Raw genomic sequence first — 13361 nt, forward strand, 5'->3', positions numbered from 1 at the left:
TTAATCAAAATGATTGCGCTCCCTTTCTCCATTGCGATCGGTATGATTGACGAGGATGTGTGCGCTCACTTGCTCATTAGAGTTTAATGGAGACTCACATGTGCTAAAAACAAACAGTTTTGCGAAATACGAGGCTGATTTTGAATTCATAACATGTATACATTATAAAAGAGAAAATAGCAGTAAAATGTAAGTGATATGCTGGAGAGAAACAACTCTAAAGCACATCAAATGGCACAATCACTCTTTCAATGCACCTGATGCAGCAACCGCTCCACATTAAACTGTCTGCTTATTATGATCTTCTTTGAAGTGTTTATAAAGTGCTCTCATGCGCTGGACAACTTGGGCCATGTTTTTTTCCGCTTCAGCTCGTCTCTGTTGTTTTTCGAATGAGTTTCATCATACAACACATTTTCAATGGGCTGTAAAGTGATGTCACTGACGGAGCTTCTCCGTGCTCGCGGCATATATCCAAATAATCAATAATGAAATTCGTTGTCGATGATTTCCATTATCGATAACAATCGATTTTATCGATTAGTTGATTGCAGCCCTAAATATTATATTCAAAATGTTAAATATATTGTCTATTCACTTTCTTGCAACAACAAAACACGCAGCTTTGAAATATCTATTCTTTTTATTGAGCCATGATGTTAGCCTGTGACATTTCGATCTTCTATTTGTCATACATCCTCTCGTCATAATGATTCGCAGGTCAGAGTTCACCAAACTTGAACTCTTGTATGAAGCGGAGTGCTTAATTTCTGCGCATGAACTTGTGTTCCTGGTCTACCACGTTCGGATGTGTTTGAATGGGAGTGAATGGAGCACGAAGTGTAGTATGACTGCCCCCATACCCTGCTCAGACCGATGATGGCAAAGTGGCTAATTCTAGGTTTGTGTGTTCACTGTCTGTCACTCTTATGTATCAACATTATGACACCATGTATGGTTAACTGACAGTCGAACCACACCATTCAGAAAACTAATAATAATAACTTTTATTGCGCCTGCGCTTATCATGTCTATTTGAGACTTTCCAGTAAGTGAGATGATAGACACAGGGGCCGGAGGGGAGAATACTAAAAAAGAAAGAGCAAGAAAGAAAGCTGTCTGAAATAATGGAGAATTATGGGCTGTAGAATGAGGCCACATGGGTCCAGCTATGGGGGAGAGCAGGTGCTATCTTATTTTGTGAGGAAACAATAAGGTGTGGTCTTCATACATAATAAGGAAAATAGCTTCAGGGTGTATTTACAAATAGTATGTCTATGGGTCTATTTAGTTGTTGGTACTTTTTTTTAGCCCTGGGCAAGACTCGCTATTATGTGCATGCCCCTTGCTGCCCACAGATCATGTGACTAGACTGTTAATGACATGCAAAGGAGGAGTGTCATGTTTTGGATGAACAAAGAAAGAAAGGAAATGGATATGCCATGCTGAAGACAACATGAATTTGACTCTATTTAGTTTCTTCATAAATGCCCCAGTCTTATTGTGCATGATTCTAAGTTATTCTTAAGATGTTTGTTTGAATAATAATTGATTAAATTGTAGTAACTTCCTCCACCTCTGAAACAACTTTTATTTTCTGCTGACATAACCAAGGCTGATTGAATAGGGAATAATCATATTTACAGATAATATTATAGTCTCCTTTTTGCTATTCAGTGTTGGTTGTAATCTGATCACAAAGAAGTTTGTTGCTGTTAATTAGTTACTTTTTTTTATTTAAAAAGTAGTGTAACAATATTAACATTTTTGTATTCAGATTACAGTTTCTGACATTCAATTATGTTAATTACATTTAAGGACATTATGGTAGTGCACAAATCATATGGACCTTTATGATACTTTTACTGTGATTTTCTGTCCTTTTTGGACCGTAGCATTATAAATCACCATCCACGTGCAATGTATGGAAAACAAAAGCTCAACTTTCTACCAAAGATCTCCTTTTTTGTTTCAGGGAAGAAAAAAACAATAATATGGGTTTGAAACAACATGGCAATAATGACATGGGGGGGCACTATTCCATGAGACTCATGCCTCTTTTTATGAGGAATCAGAAGGGTTATCACACTGTGGCAGCGGGGGCGTGGTCGAGTGTTTGTCCGGAGAGAGAGAAAGCGGTAAGGGTGCACACACATGAGCACTAGATGTCTAATACCTGTTTCTGATTGCAGTGAGCAATGGGGAGAGCGATATAATGAGGAACAACGGCAGAAACGGGGGGAGAGAGTCGCGCTTCAACAGCCAGAGTGTGTTCATTTATGTTGAAACTGAAAAGCTGTTTTGAGTTACATGTTATTAAAAACCTACCTTTTGAGTTTAAGCCCCACGTTTCCTGCTTCCTCCTTTCACTCAACCACGAACCCCGTTACACACACAAACTAACCTTTTCTTTAATTTCTCTGTAATTCAGAGACTAAGCTATACTGAATGTACCATGAGAGTCGAGATGATAACAGCTGGAAGTGCATGAGACAGCTGTCATGATGTGAAGACTAAGAAAAACACCTGCTAAAGTGAGCAGCAGAGGGTTGGAGAAAGCAACAGGAATTGAGGCATACATAAAACACTCATTTCAAAGCTTTATTCAGTCTGCAAATAAAGCTGCCTGGCAACAGGAACATCCACACCGAGATCAGAGGAGGAGTTAAAGGAACCTTTCACACAATAATGAAAATTCTGTCATAGCATCATATGGACCACATTTATGTTACTTTCATGGTTCTTTTATTGACATTTTAGAGTTTGACAGCCCAAGCCCTCATTTGCTTTCATTGTATGTAAAATAGTGGTCAGTATATTTTTCCAAGAATTTTCATTTTTGGGTGAACTATCCCTTTAAGAAAACCCCTGACCCTCATTTCTCTAAATCTCTCCTCACACAGGGGCCATGCAGGGGAGGATTGGGAAACAGTAGGGCTAAATCTAATTTTGAACAGAGCCCCAACTGCCCCCTCCCCTCCTTTCTCTGACCGTGTTAACTCGCATGGCTATAACTCCTGTTACAGAAGAGCAGCTGCAGCAAGACACAAAAAGGAGGGGTGCCTGCGGCCGTCTGTTAGCACGCTTTACCCTCCCCCAAACCACAGGGGGTCCATGCTTGGAGAGATTAATGACCAATACATGCATGTGTGTGTGTTGAGGTTTTAAAAATTTTTGAGACAGTGTGAGAGTGTTTTTGTTTCTGAATTAAAGTGTTTGATGTTTTGTCACCATGGGGTACCCACATTCAAGGCCCGTTTACACCACCAACAACACTGTCGTTGTTGTCGCTAGTCTCTGTACTATAAAGTCACTGGTGACCGTCCCTACTGATGTCGCTCAAACATTATTGGTAGACTGCACGTACAGCCATATTAGCTTTTGACTCAGCGGTTAAGGCTCTGGGTTACTGATCAGAAGGTCGGGGGTTCAAGCCCCAGCACCGCCAAGATGCCACTGTTGGGCCCTTGAGCAAGGCTCTTGACCCTATCTGCTCCAGAGGTGCCATATCATGGCTGACCCTGCACTCTGACCCCAGCTTAGCTGGGATATGTGAAAATGTGTGATAAATAAATATAATTATAAAAAAAATTATAATTAATTATACTGCCGGTAAAACTAAGATATCATTCTAAATGGAAAAGGAATCAATTCTCTTGACTCTAAAAATTACCATTCTGCAAGGGAGAGTGTTATATGACCTTCAGCAGTGCTCATTGCATCATTTCATGAACAAGATGAACAATCTATCAATATATGAATTAAATCTACATATCATTATTTTATTAAATCCATTCACGTGGTTACAGACAAATGATATAGAGCAGTGAAATCCCTCTCAACATTATAACTTCTCTGTCTTGTCTGCACTCCACACCAGTCAGTATCTCACAGGAGATGGATGGCGTGAGCTCCCGAATGTAATTTGCATAAAGTTAAACTTTTCTTAACTTTGTCCTGTCGCACGCCATGCCCACATCTTGTTGCCAATGATCATTGCCACTCGTGTAATCGAAAATCGCTGTACTCTCATTGAAAATGAATGGCATCCTGTCACTTTGTCACTCTGTGCCGCTTGTGGTGTGAATAAGGGCTTCACTCCTTAGTCTATATCACACCTCAGTTAGCGTGTATCGGATTGTGTCTGTATGGCACAGTGAGTAAGCATGTGTGAGTGTGTGGGACTGTGCTGAAGTCAGCAGTCTGTATGTGGCAGGGAACGTTAAGCTGTTTCTGAGCTACTGCTGCTGTCGTGGAGTGTAGCACGCCGCACAGTACAGAACAGTACAGAAACTCACCCACTCTATCTAATACGCAGTGTCTTGCCTGTTCCATTACCTAAGCTTGGATTTAAATTCTTATAATATTTAATTTATAATAGTTAATTCTGCCTCAAGTTAGTTCTGCCTCAAGAGTGTGTCCTTAACAAGCATGACGTGACAAGTTGCCAGTGTAATTTTCCTGTCCTCAAAAAAAGCAAAATACTACTGTATATGAAACAACAAAATCAAAGTCAATCAGATCATTCTTAATCTTAAATATGCAGCGAAGTAGGAATGCAACAATTAAAGGGATAGTTCACCCATAAATGAAAACTCTCTCATCATTTACTCCACTAAAGTTGTTCCAAACACACATGACTTTCATTTCTTCAATGGAACACAAGAAGTAATAATAACAAAAGTAGTTAGGCAAAATGATTTATTCTTTTAAAGCCTAAGACTAAGACTGTCAGTCCCACACATTCTGCCTAACACGTGTCCTAACCAGACATGCCGCGATGCCACGCACACGATAAAAGGTATCTTATCCATGTAAATCAGAGTTTTTGTCCTAACCAGCCGCGACACATGACGAGCGACAGGGCATTCTATTTTTGAAATAGTTTCTATTTCTGCGACGTCATGCCGGCCAGCGCAGTCACCAAATGGGTCAAAAATTATTCTTACTGCAGTATATTAAAGCTGGCATCTCACTAGCCGGTTCACAACAACTTGATTTTGGCAGGGGGTGTTACACACCTACCAAATGTTGTGCTTGAGGTCTCGCTCTCTTCAGCCGGAGCTCTGTCACACACACACAGATTGGTTCAGAATAGCAGAGGGGAGACATACCGGCTCATTCTGACTTTCTCTCCGCTTCACTGTCACGTGGAGATTGGCGAAATAACAACAGGAGTACCGTCTGTTACCATAAACAATGGTAACAGACTGAATTCGGATGTGATTCATAAAGTAACTTTGCCCAGTGTATGTGTGTGATTGTGTTTTTATCCCCTCGGGTTTTCTGTAGAAAGCGAATGCCCATACGAAGCTTCAGTGAAAAAATAGTTGCATTCAATAAACAGACTGTTTTCTACATTTTATTGTCAATTATCCTTTTTTTAGTGTATTAATATCATGGTGTTGCAACGCGCCTGGTGTGGACAGACTGACTGCGTGTCGCTGGAATCTTATCGCATTGCGTCTGTTTAGGTGTAACATCTCTTTTTGTGTTCCATGGAAGATATCATAAGGAATAGCATGAGGTTGAGTAAATGATGACAGAATTTTCATTTCTGGGTTAACTAACCCATTATATAAAAAATCAATACAAATATGAAATGAAAATAGTTGACAAAAAAAATTGCATTTTCGATAAGTTGGGTATGTGTCTAATATTGTATCTTATTTTTAAATTTGTATTTTAAACATTTTTTGCACACAAATGTAAACTGTACATTTATTTATTTATTTATTTTTTGTTTACTAGCTTTGAATTTGAATATTGTTTGAAGGAAAGCATTGAACAAGACATGATAGGGATAATGTACAGCCAGCCAAACGTTATCACAAAATAAACCCAGACATTGATCAGGACCCTGACATGAAGCTGACTGGCTGACTGTACATTATGCCGCTTATTACAAGCCTACCCACCAAATAAATAAATGGGCATAAAAAATGTATTTGCGTCCAAAAATTGTGTTATGTAAGAAGAAAGAATCCAGCTGAATTCAACCTCCAGTTCTGTTGGTTTACTTTGCGAAAATGACCATCTGACTGCTAAAAACAAATTACCAAATAAATAAATAAATGGACACAAAACATTGATTTGAGTTTTATTTATTGTATTAGCTTAACTGTAGAGAGCGAAATGAGAAGTAGAAAAGTTGGGTCACATACCCGGATAACCGGTGTAATATCACTTATCAACTGGATGTCCGGTTGTTATTCCGAAATACCAGATTGCTAGATGGCCCGATTGACTAATTAGAATAGGGTATTCTAGAGTGCAGTGTAATAAAGTGATATAAATACAATTTGGCTTATTTTTCCAAAAATAACAGATTAATTGATTCTCAAAACAGTTAGCTGCAGCACTACAGCTATGCGAAGCAGGATTTCTCTACTAAGCTGGATGCGACAAAAATATAAACCAAGTGACCATGAAAATGTCTTCTTGTGTCATTTTATCACATTGTGCCTGGTAAGGACATTCGTTCAGGCTTTATCTTTGTACAAAAACTAATACCTTCAATAGTAAGTCTATGACTGAATCAATGCCTAGGGAACTAATATAACTGTAGAAACGAAAGTGAGAAGAGATACAAATGTTGAATGTTGAGTCCCAATTTACCTGCATGTTGTTCAGTTGGGGATTTTGCTCTAGAGATCATTCGACCTTCAGCGAACTTCACAGCCACTGCTCGACAGATGGCCCCAATCTTCCTCTCCAAAGATCGCACGCCTGCCTCCCGTGTGTACCTACAAACACACCCGAATCACTTATTACAGCTGGCACTGCATGTCCTGGGCCATGTATTGATTGCTTTTTAGCAGATAATCATCCAAAAAATAGCACCTCTGAGGTAATTAGTTAGCTTTGCAAATGTGCATCTAATTGACCCTCCCTGATAAACTACAAACATTTAAAAGTGAAGCTTGGAAAATACTGTTTTAAAGGCGAGAGCGAGACAGCGGAGTAACATTACAAGATTCAGTTTATGGAAGGAGACCCGGCTGGACAACCCCGTCTGTGACATAAGCTGACCTTCTGTTTGAACTGCATAATATATGGACTACTTTGCATTTCAATCCTTAGGTGTGCTAGGTATGTTTTTTTATAAATATTTCTAAATTATAAATTTGATATTAATGTGGAAAGTTGTGATGTTTCTCAGCAACCATAAGCATCTAAATCCCACTATTGGCAAAAAGAATTCAACATTATGCTCCTTAAACTAGACTTGTTCAATATTTTCATATTACTCCATGTTTCCTGTTTAGATGTAAATAATGTAAAGCAGTCATGTCTACTAATATCCTGTGCAAATATATCTACCACAGTGTAAACGGTATAGCAAAATCTCTACTGGATGACTTTTCTACCACTGCACGGTATATATAGTTAAACACACCCCATATGCGTTGATGATACATCTTGCATATTTTCGCTCTTCAGCGTCAATGTTGGTGGCATGCTTTATGGACAGCTAATACCAGCACACCAGAGTGTGTGCATGTTGATAGAGAGGTAAACTAATTTGTAAGTGTGTGTGATTAGTTCTTAATTGACAATGATGGCTCATTGACCTGTCTGGACACTTTAATCTCTTCCTTCTGTTCTCCATGTGGGTTAAAAGGTGGCGTTATTATCCCAAATTTCTTTAGAATACAGAACACAGTGTATTAGGGATACATCATGATGGTCGACTAGTATTCCGACAACCGACAAGTCAATCAAAGGGGTGACTATTTTATCTAGTTGTTTCTTATATAATTAGTGTGCTGTGTTTTAGCTATTAGACACTTTGCATAGTACAACCCGTAGGAAAATTTGCATCTTTAAATCAGTCTATAGCCATGCATATTCAGACAAACCTCTTTGCCCAATGCATCACGTCTCACGCTGTTTTTGTGTGTCTGCCGATGAGCATTGCGTTAAGACTTTGTGTCCAATTAAAAATGATCAAACTTTTAGAAGCATGTCCCCAAACCACTGCATTTTGTTTCATTCCACTGCACTCCATTTAGCCATTTTTGAATGGAAGAACACAACTAATGTAAATGCCCATAAAGAAACCAGCCTAAATACCGTTATAGGACTTCCTTAAGACCCAAAAGTTGACGAGTCGATTTTGAAAATTATGTAGTTTTGCACATCGTTAGTATTCATACTTGCTAATTATATCCTGTGTGGTGTCTTGTGGGATCTGTAGTTGTTGTGGAGTCAGTCCATGCTGCTCCAGCTGATGAGGGATCAGGTGCCGGTGGGCTATTTCTACCTTCTCCTCCTGGGTGTACCCTAATGAGACACACACAGTGCATATTCAGCACACAAATTACACTAATCAAGTGTTCAACTAGAAAAACCATCTGTTCACTTATGGGATTGAGTTCATTGTATTCAAGTTAAAATCGTCCGAATCAATCACTGATAATGTCACATCATCAATGCCGCATCCTGCTGTCCTGTTTTGTCCAATGTTGAACTCTGACCTGGCACCTGGTGGACCTCCATTCTGTCCAATAAGGCAGGGGGGATTGTCGCAGTCGTATTTGCAGTGGCGATGAAGAGCACTTGCGAGAGGTCAAAAGGCACATTGAGGTAATGGTCAGTGAAGCTGTGGTTCTGCTCTGGGTCCAGAACCTGATAATGACCACAGTTAGAGAGAGACATATGTGCATTGGTCTTCCCATTCAAAAAACATGCCAAAAACTTTCACAAAATTAAGTAGGTGTGCATTATGTGAAGTTAAGCAGGAACTGGGGGTTGAGTACCCTAATTAAAGGGCTTATGATATGAGGAATACAATTTTTCTTGATCTTTGACATAAGAGGTCATTGTACTATAAGAACACACTGTAAGTTTCAGAACTCAAAACTTCCTCCTCACTGCAAAAAGAGCATTTGTTGAAACAAAGCTTCCAAAACAACTCGTCTACTTTCTCCACATTGTGATGTCACACTGTGGTAAACATCTGACCGCCTCCATAACAACACATCAACACCTATTTTATCTTTAATCACTTCTGTACCCCACCAGTAATGATGAGCAGTGAGATGGCAAGGAGAAAGCAAGAAAGTCAAAAGCCGAGAGCCAATCAGAACAGTGGACGTTTACTGTCAAGACTTAAAGGAGAAGCAGCGTTTCTGACAGGGTCGAAAATGATCATGTTTTACAAATATATGACTAATATTATAAGTGAACCATATAAAACTTTTTAAAATAATTAAAAAAGACATGTCATGAGCCCTTTAAAGCCTGATCCCTTCTGAAGGGTCAACAAAAGGTTTTAAAATACATATACTAAAATATATATTTATACATATAAAAGAATGCTTTAACACAAGTTACATTACAAGTTAGACCCCATATTTTCACCAGATGCCGAAAAGAAGTTGTGCTAGCTTTCTGAGGTAACCATAGCAACAATGGGCTAATTGAGCCTTTTCCATTAGAATCAGCATTGAATGGTACAACGACAATGAAGCACTGTCATTGTTACATATTTACATTTCACAACAAAGCAACCAAAAAAGTGTTTTTGTGTAAAATGTTTTTCATGATAGATGACGTTTTGCTAACTGTGCTAGAGGCACCAAATGACAATTTGGATTTTTTACATTTTGTGTTAAAAAAAAGTGTGTCATCCACACCTGTCTCCCCAATATTCTGGCCCCCAGATATTGGTCGGGTCCCTCCTTCAATGTAAGTCTAGGTAAAAAAAAATTAACAGTTTCCAAGTGAAAGACTGACCACTTTGAAAAGTAATTGCACATCTTTGCAAGCCGCACCATTAATGTTAATTTTAAAACAATGCAAGATTAGTTATTCATTGAAGTTTAATACTTAGGATTTGGGGTTTAGAACAAACAGTAATTGTAATGCTTGCCTTAGCCTATAGAAAAAAAATACATTTTAAATAGCAGACCCTGGTGAAAGTTAGTGTATGATTTGTAGGATGCACTGATATTAAATTTTTTGGCAGATACCGAAACCGATTTTAACAAAAAAACTATTGGCAGATACAGATTTTGTCATCAGATCACTGTTTTGCTAAGAAATTATGTTTTAAAAATGTACAAAAGATTTTAATTGTTCTAAAATTAAATAATTTCCATATGGATTGGATCTGTTGAACACATGACAAGCCAACATTTTAAAGAGGGCCAGCCAAAATGAAAGATAAATAGGAGATAAAAAGATAAATAATAATAATAATAATAAAAAGACAAATACATTTATCACTTTTTTGTGTGTGAAAAAAGATTATTTTGTACTGCTAAAAAAAAACAACAGAACTCACATTTTACATCTTTGTACTGTATATGATTGAACATTACAAATACATATTATGCCTATATTGGGCAATTCCACAGAAATATCAACCACATCATTGAAAAATAAAAAGTTGCTAAAGGAACAAAATGCTCTTTTAAGTTCTACTGTGGTAAAATGGATGATGGACAATGGATAATGCATACACACTGCTAGAGGGTGCTGCTTGCTTACAAAATTCTGACTGAAGCGATGAATGCAGTCTATTTTTAAACTTTCAAAGTTTAATAAATGTGCAAGCCCATATTGCGATTTCAATCTTAACACAATCAATCGTGCAGCCTTAATGGACACCATACCAATGTCTAAGAACTTTTGCTGGTTTCAAAGTGTTTTGGAAGGTTTCACCTCATGATGTATACAGATAGGTAAGTGCTGCTTTCAAAACTTTCACATCTGTAATGACGGATTTTCCTCATTAATGTGAGAACGAGAATAATTAAAACTTAAATATTACATGTTCTTAGGAGTGCCACCAACCATTCTACATTCTGTGTCTATCATTATTTATGGATTGTGCATTTGAATTCACAGAGTTTTTACAAAGTGTGATTAGAATTAATAGGTTAGTTCACCCAAAAATGTAAATTCTCTTATCATTTACTCACCCTTATGCCATCCCAGATGTGTATGACTTTCTCTCATTAGCAGAACACAAACTCTGTAGGTCCATACAATGCAAGTGAATGGTGATCAGACATTTGTCTCTCATAAAATCATATAAAAGAAACAAAGTAATCCTGCTGAGAAACAGGACAATATTTAAGTCATTTTTTACTCTAAATCTCCACTTCATCTTTCACTTTCAGATGTAAAAGTGAAACTGGAGATTCAGAGTAAAAACTGACTTAAATACTGTTCTGTTTCTCACCCACACTTATTTTATCGCTTCTGAAGATATGGATTTATACACTGGAGTCATATGGATAACTTCTATGTTTCCTTAATGTGATTTTTTGAGCTACAATGGTCTGATCACCATTCACTTGCATTGTATGGACCTACAGAGCTGAAATATTCTTCTAAATTCTTTGTGTTCTGCTGAAGAAAGAAAGTCATACATATCTGGATTGGCATGGGGGTGAGTAAATATAAAGAGAATTTTCATTTGTGGGTGAACTATCCCTTTAATAAATAAACCACTGGTTTTTCAAATTGTTGTTTTTATGCTTAAAACTGATTTGCAGATGGTTTTAATTTGGTCAATAATTGGCCGATAAATATCGGAGGCCGATACATAGGTGCATCTCTAATAATTTACACTCTGCAGGTGTGCATATTGCATGAATGTTCACTTACAATTCCACCCTCAATTCCCCAGTTCATTATTGTGGTTTTTTTTTTTTTTCTTCTTGATAACTACCTGTATATCTACAAACAGCCATCATAAACCAATGTATTATGAAATGCTTTCCTAAAATAAGCCTGCTTCCTCTCAGCTTCTGACAAACTTAATCGCTCAGCTTTCTGCTGAGCTTGCCAGGTCATGTAACAAACTCCTCTATATCTCTCCCTCTATCTGACGCACAATGAGTGCGGTCACATGGCTTTACAGTATGAGATGAACACCAATCCCCCGGATGATTTTTAGTAGTGATCACGTGATTACAGGATGCAGACTGCTGATCTATGGTGAAATTGTAAGATGCACTTCCCTCACTCTACTGGATTATTGTAAAAGTATGTCTTACCAAGAGATAAGAGGATTACAATCACAGACACACAGATGCACAGTAGGAACAGCTGCATCAGAGCGTGTATGAGAGACATTTGGATATTTATCTCAGGGAAAACAAACAGGCTCATGTGTAATCGGATGTAAGCAAATGGTGATGTGTATGTGATATTGTGCATGTTCATTGAAAGCAATGGGCAGAGAGACAATACATTATATTTTTATTGTTTTATTATACCCATATGACATATGCTAAATACAAGAGATATTTGGAAGAATGTTGATGCTGCTCTTTTTTATAAAATGAAAGTGAATGGTGACTGTGGCTGTCCCTAACATTCTGGCTAACATCTCCTTTTGTGTTCTACAGGACAAAGAAAGTCATATGGGTTTGGAACAACATGAGGGTGAATAAATGATGGGACATTTTCATTTTTGGGTGAACTATCCCTTTAAGAAGGTTCTCCAGTTATGCATTCTTACACAGATTATACACTAAGTGGTTCCTCACCTTGATGTGCTATGGTATGCATGCACATACCAACAAGCCTTGCACAAATAACTGATCTTGCAGACCACACATGGTTTAATTTCATTTTTTTTTTTCAGTAGACTGATATACAATAAAGTCAGTGTTTGCGTAGCTCGGAAAACATGTATTAGCATGCCAAAGTGTATTCCGATTCTGAAATGTTCCAAACAAATTAATCTTTCATTATAGTTTCCATAATATTGTTTAGCCTGCAAAAAGTCCAACTATTTCACAGAGGGTCTGGGTAATACCATCCTGGTACTTTAACAGAAGTACCTGTCAAGTAATTTGCACTCTTCCTTCTCCACCTTTTCAACTCGAAATTATATCATTGGATCTGCTCTGAAGTCTGTTCTCTCTCATCTCATATCTCTCTCCAAGATTAAAATCTCTTCAATGACATGGGCCCATACTATAGCTAATCTAAGTAGCTAACACCAAACTTGCCACAGTCCTGAAGTCCTTTTGAAACTAAGTGTGCAATATCTTTTCTAATTAATCAGTCACAAAGTTTTCCCCTATCAGACTACGTATCTATATGTCTATCTATCAAGGTTATAACTGTAAACTAAAACTACAAATAAATGTACTTTTTGTTCCCGTAAACTAACTGAAACTAAACTAAAAATAAATTTTCATGGCTCTAAAAAAACCTAAAATAAAAATAATCTTAAAACATATTTCGTTTTCATTTTTTTTTTGCAATATGTTTTTGAACCTTCAAACCCGCTACCACCTTAACATGAAGATGCCACTAGGCGGCGATAGCACTAGATGATGACCTGTTGCTCTCATTACATTTGCAAGGACAGAGCGGGAGGGAATCACTAC

At 37.7% G+C, this 13361-nt stretch overlaps 1 protein-coding gene across 1 annotated transcript in view; it reads right to left on the reverse strand.

Annotated features, from left to right (window-relative positions):
* The window catches only part of LOC127417409 (lon protease homolog 2, peroxisomal), a 35282-nt gene that overhangs the window by 7125 nt on the left and 14796 nt on the right, over positions 1 to 13361 (reverse strand). Inside the window, exons 9-11 of the mRNA XM_051657443.1 lie at positions 8481 to 8631; positions 8160 to 8286; positions 6619 to 6746 (exon numbers count right to left, since the gene is read on the reverse strand). Coding sequence (XP_051513403.1) covers positions 6619 to 6746; positions 8160 to 8286; positions 8481 to 8631 — 406 coding nt within the window. The remainder of the gene's footprint in view (positions 1 to 6618; positions 6747 to 8159; positions 8287 to 8480; positions 8632 to 13361) is intronic.

Source organism: Myxocyprinus asiaticus, chromosome 26 (genome assembly GCF_019703515.2).
Source record: "Myxocyprinus asiaticus isolate MX2 ecotype Aquarium Trade chromosome 26, UBuf_Myxa_2, whole genome shotgun sequence".
In the NCBI taxonomy this organism is placed as follows: Eukaryota; Metazoa; Chordata; class Actinopteri; order Cypriniformes; family Catostomidae; genus Myxocyprinus; species Myxocyprinus asiaticus.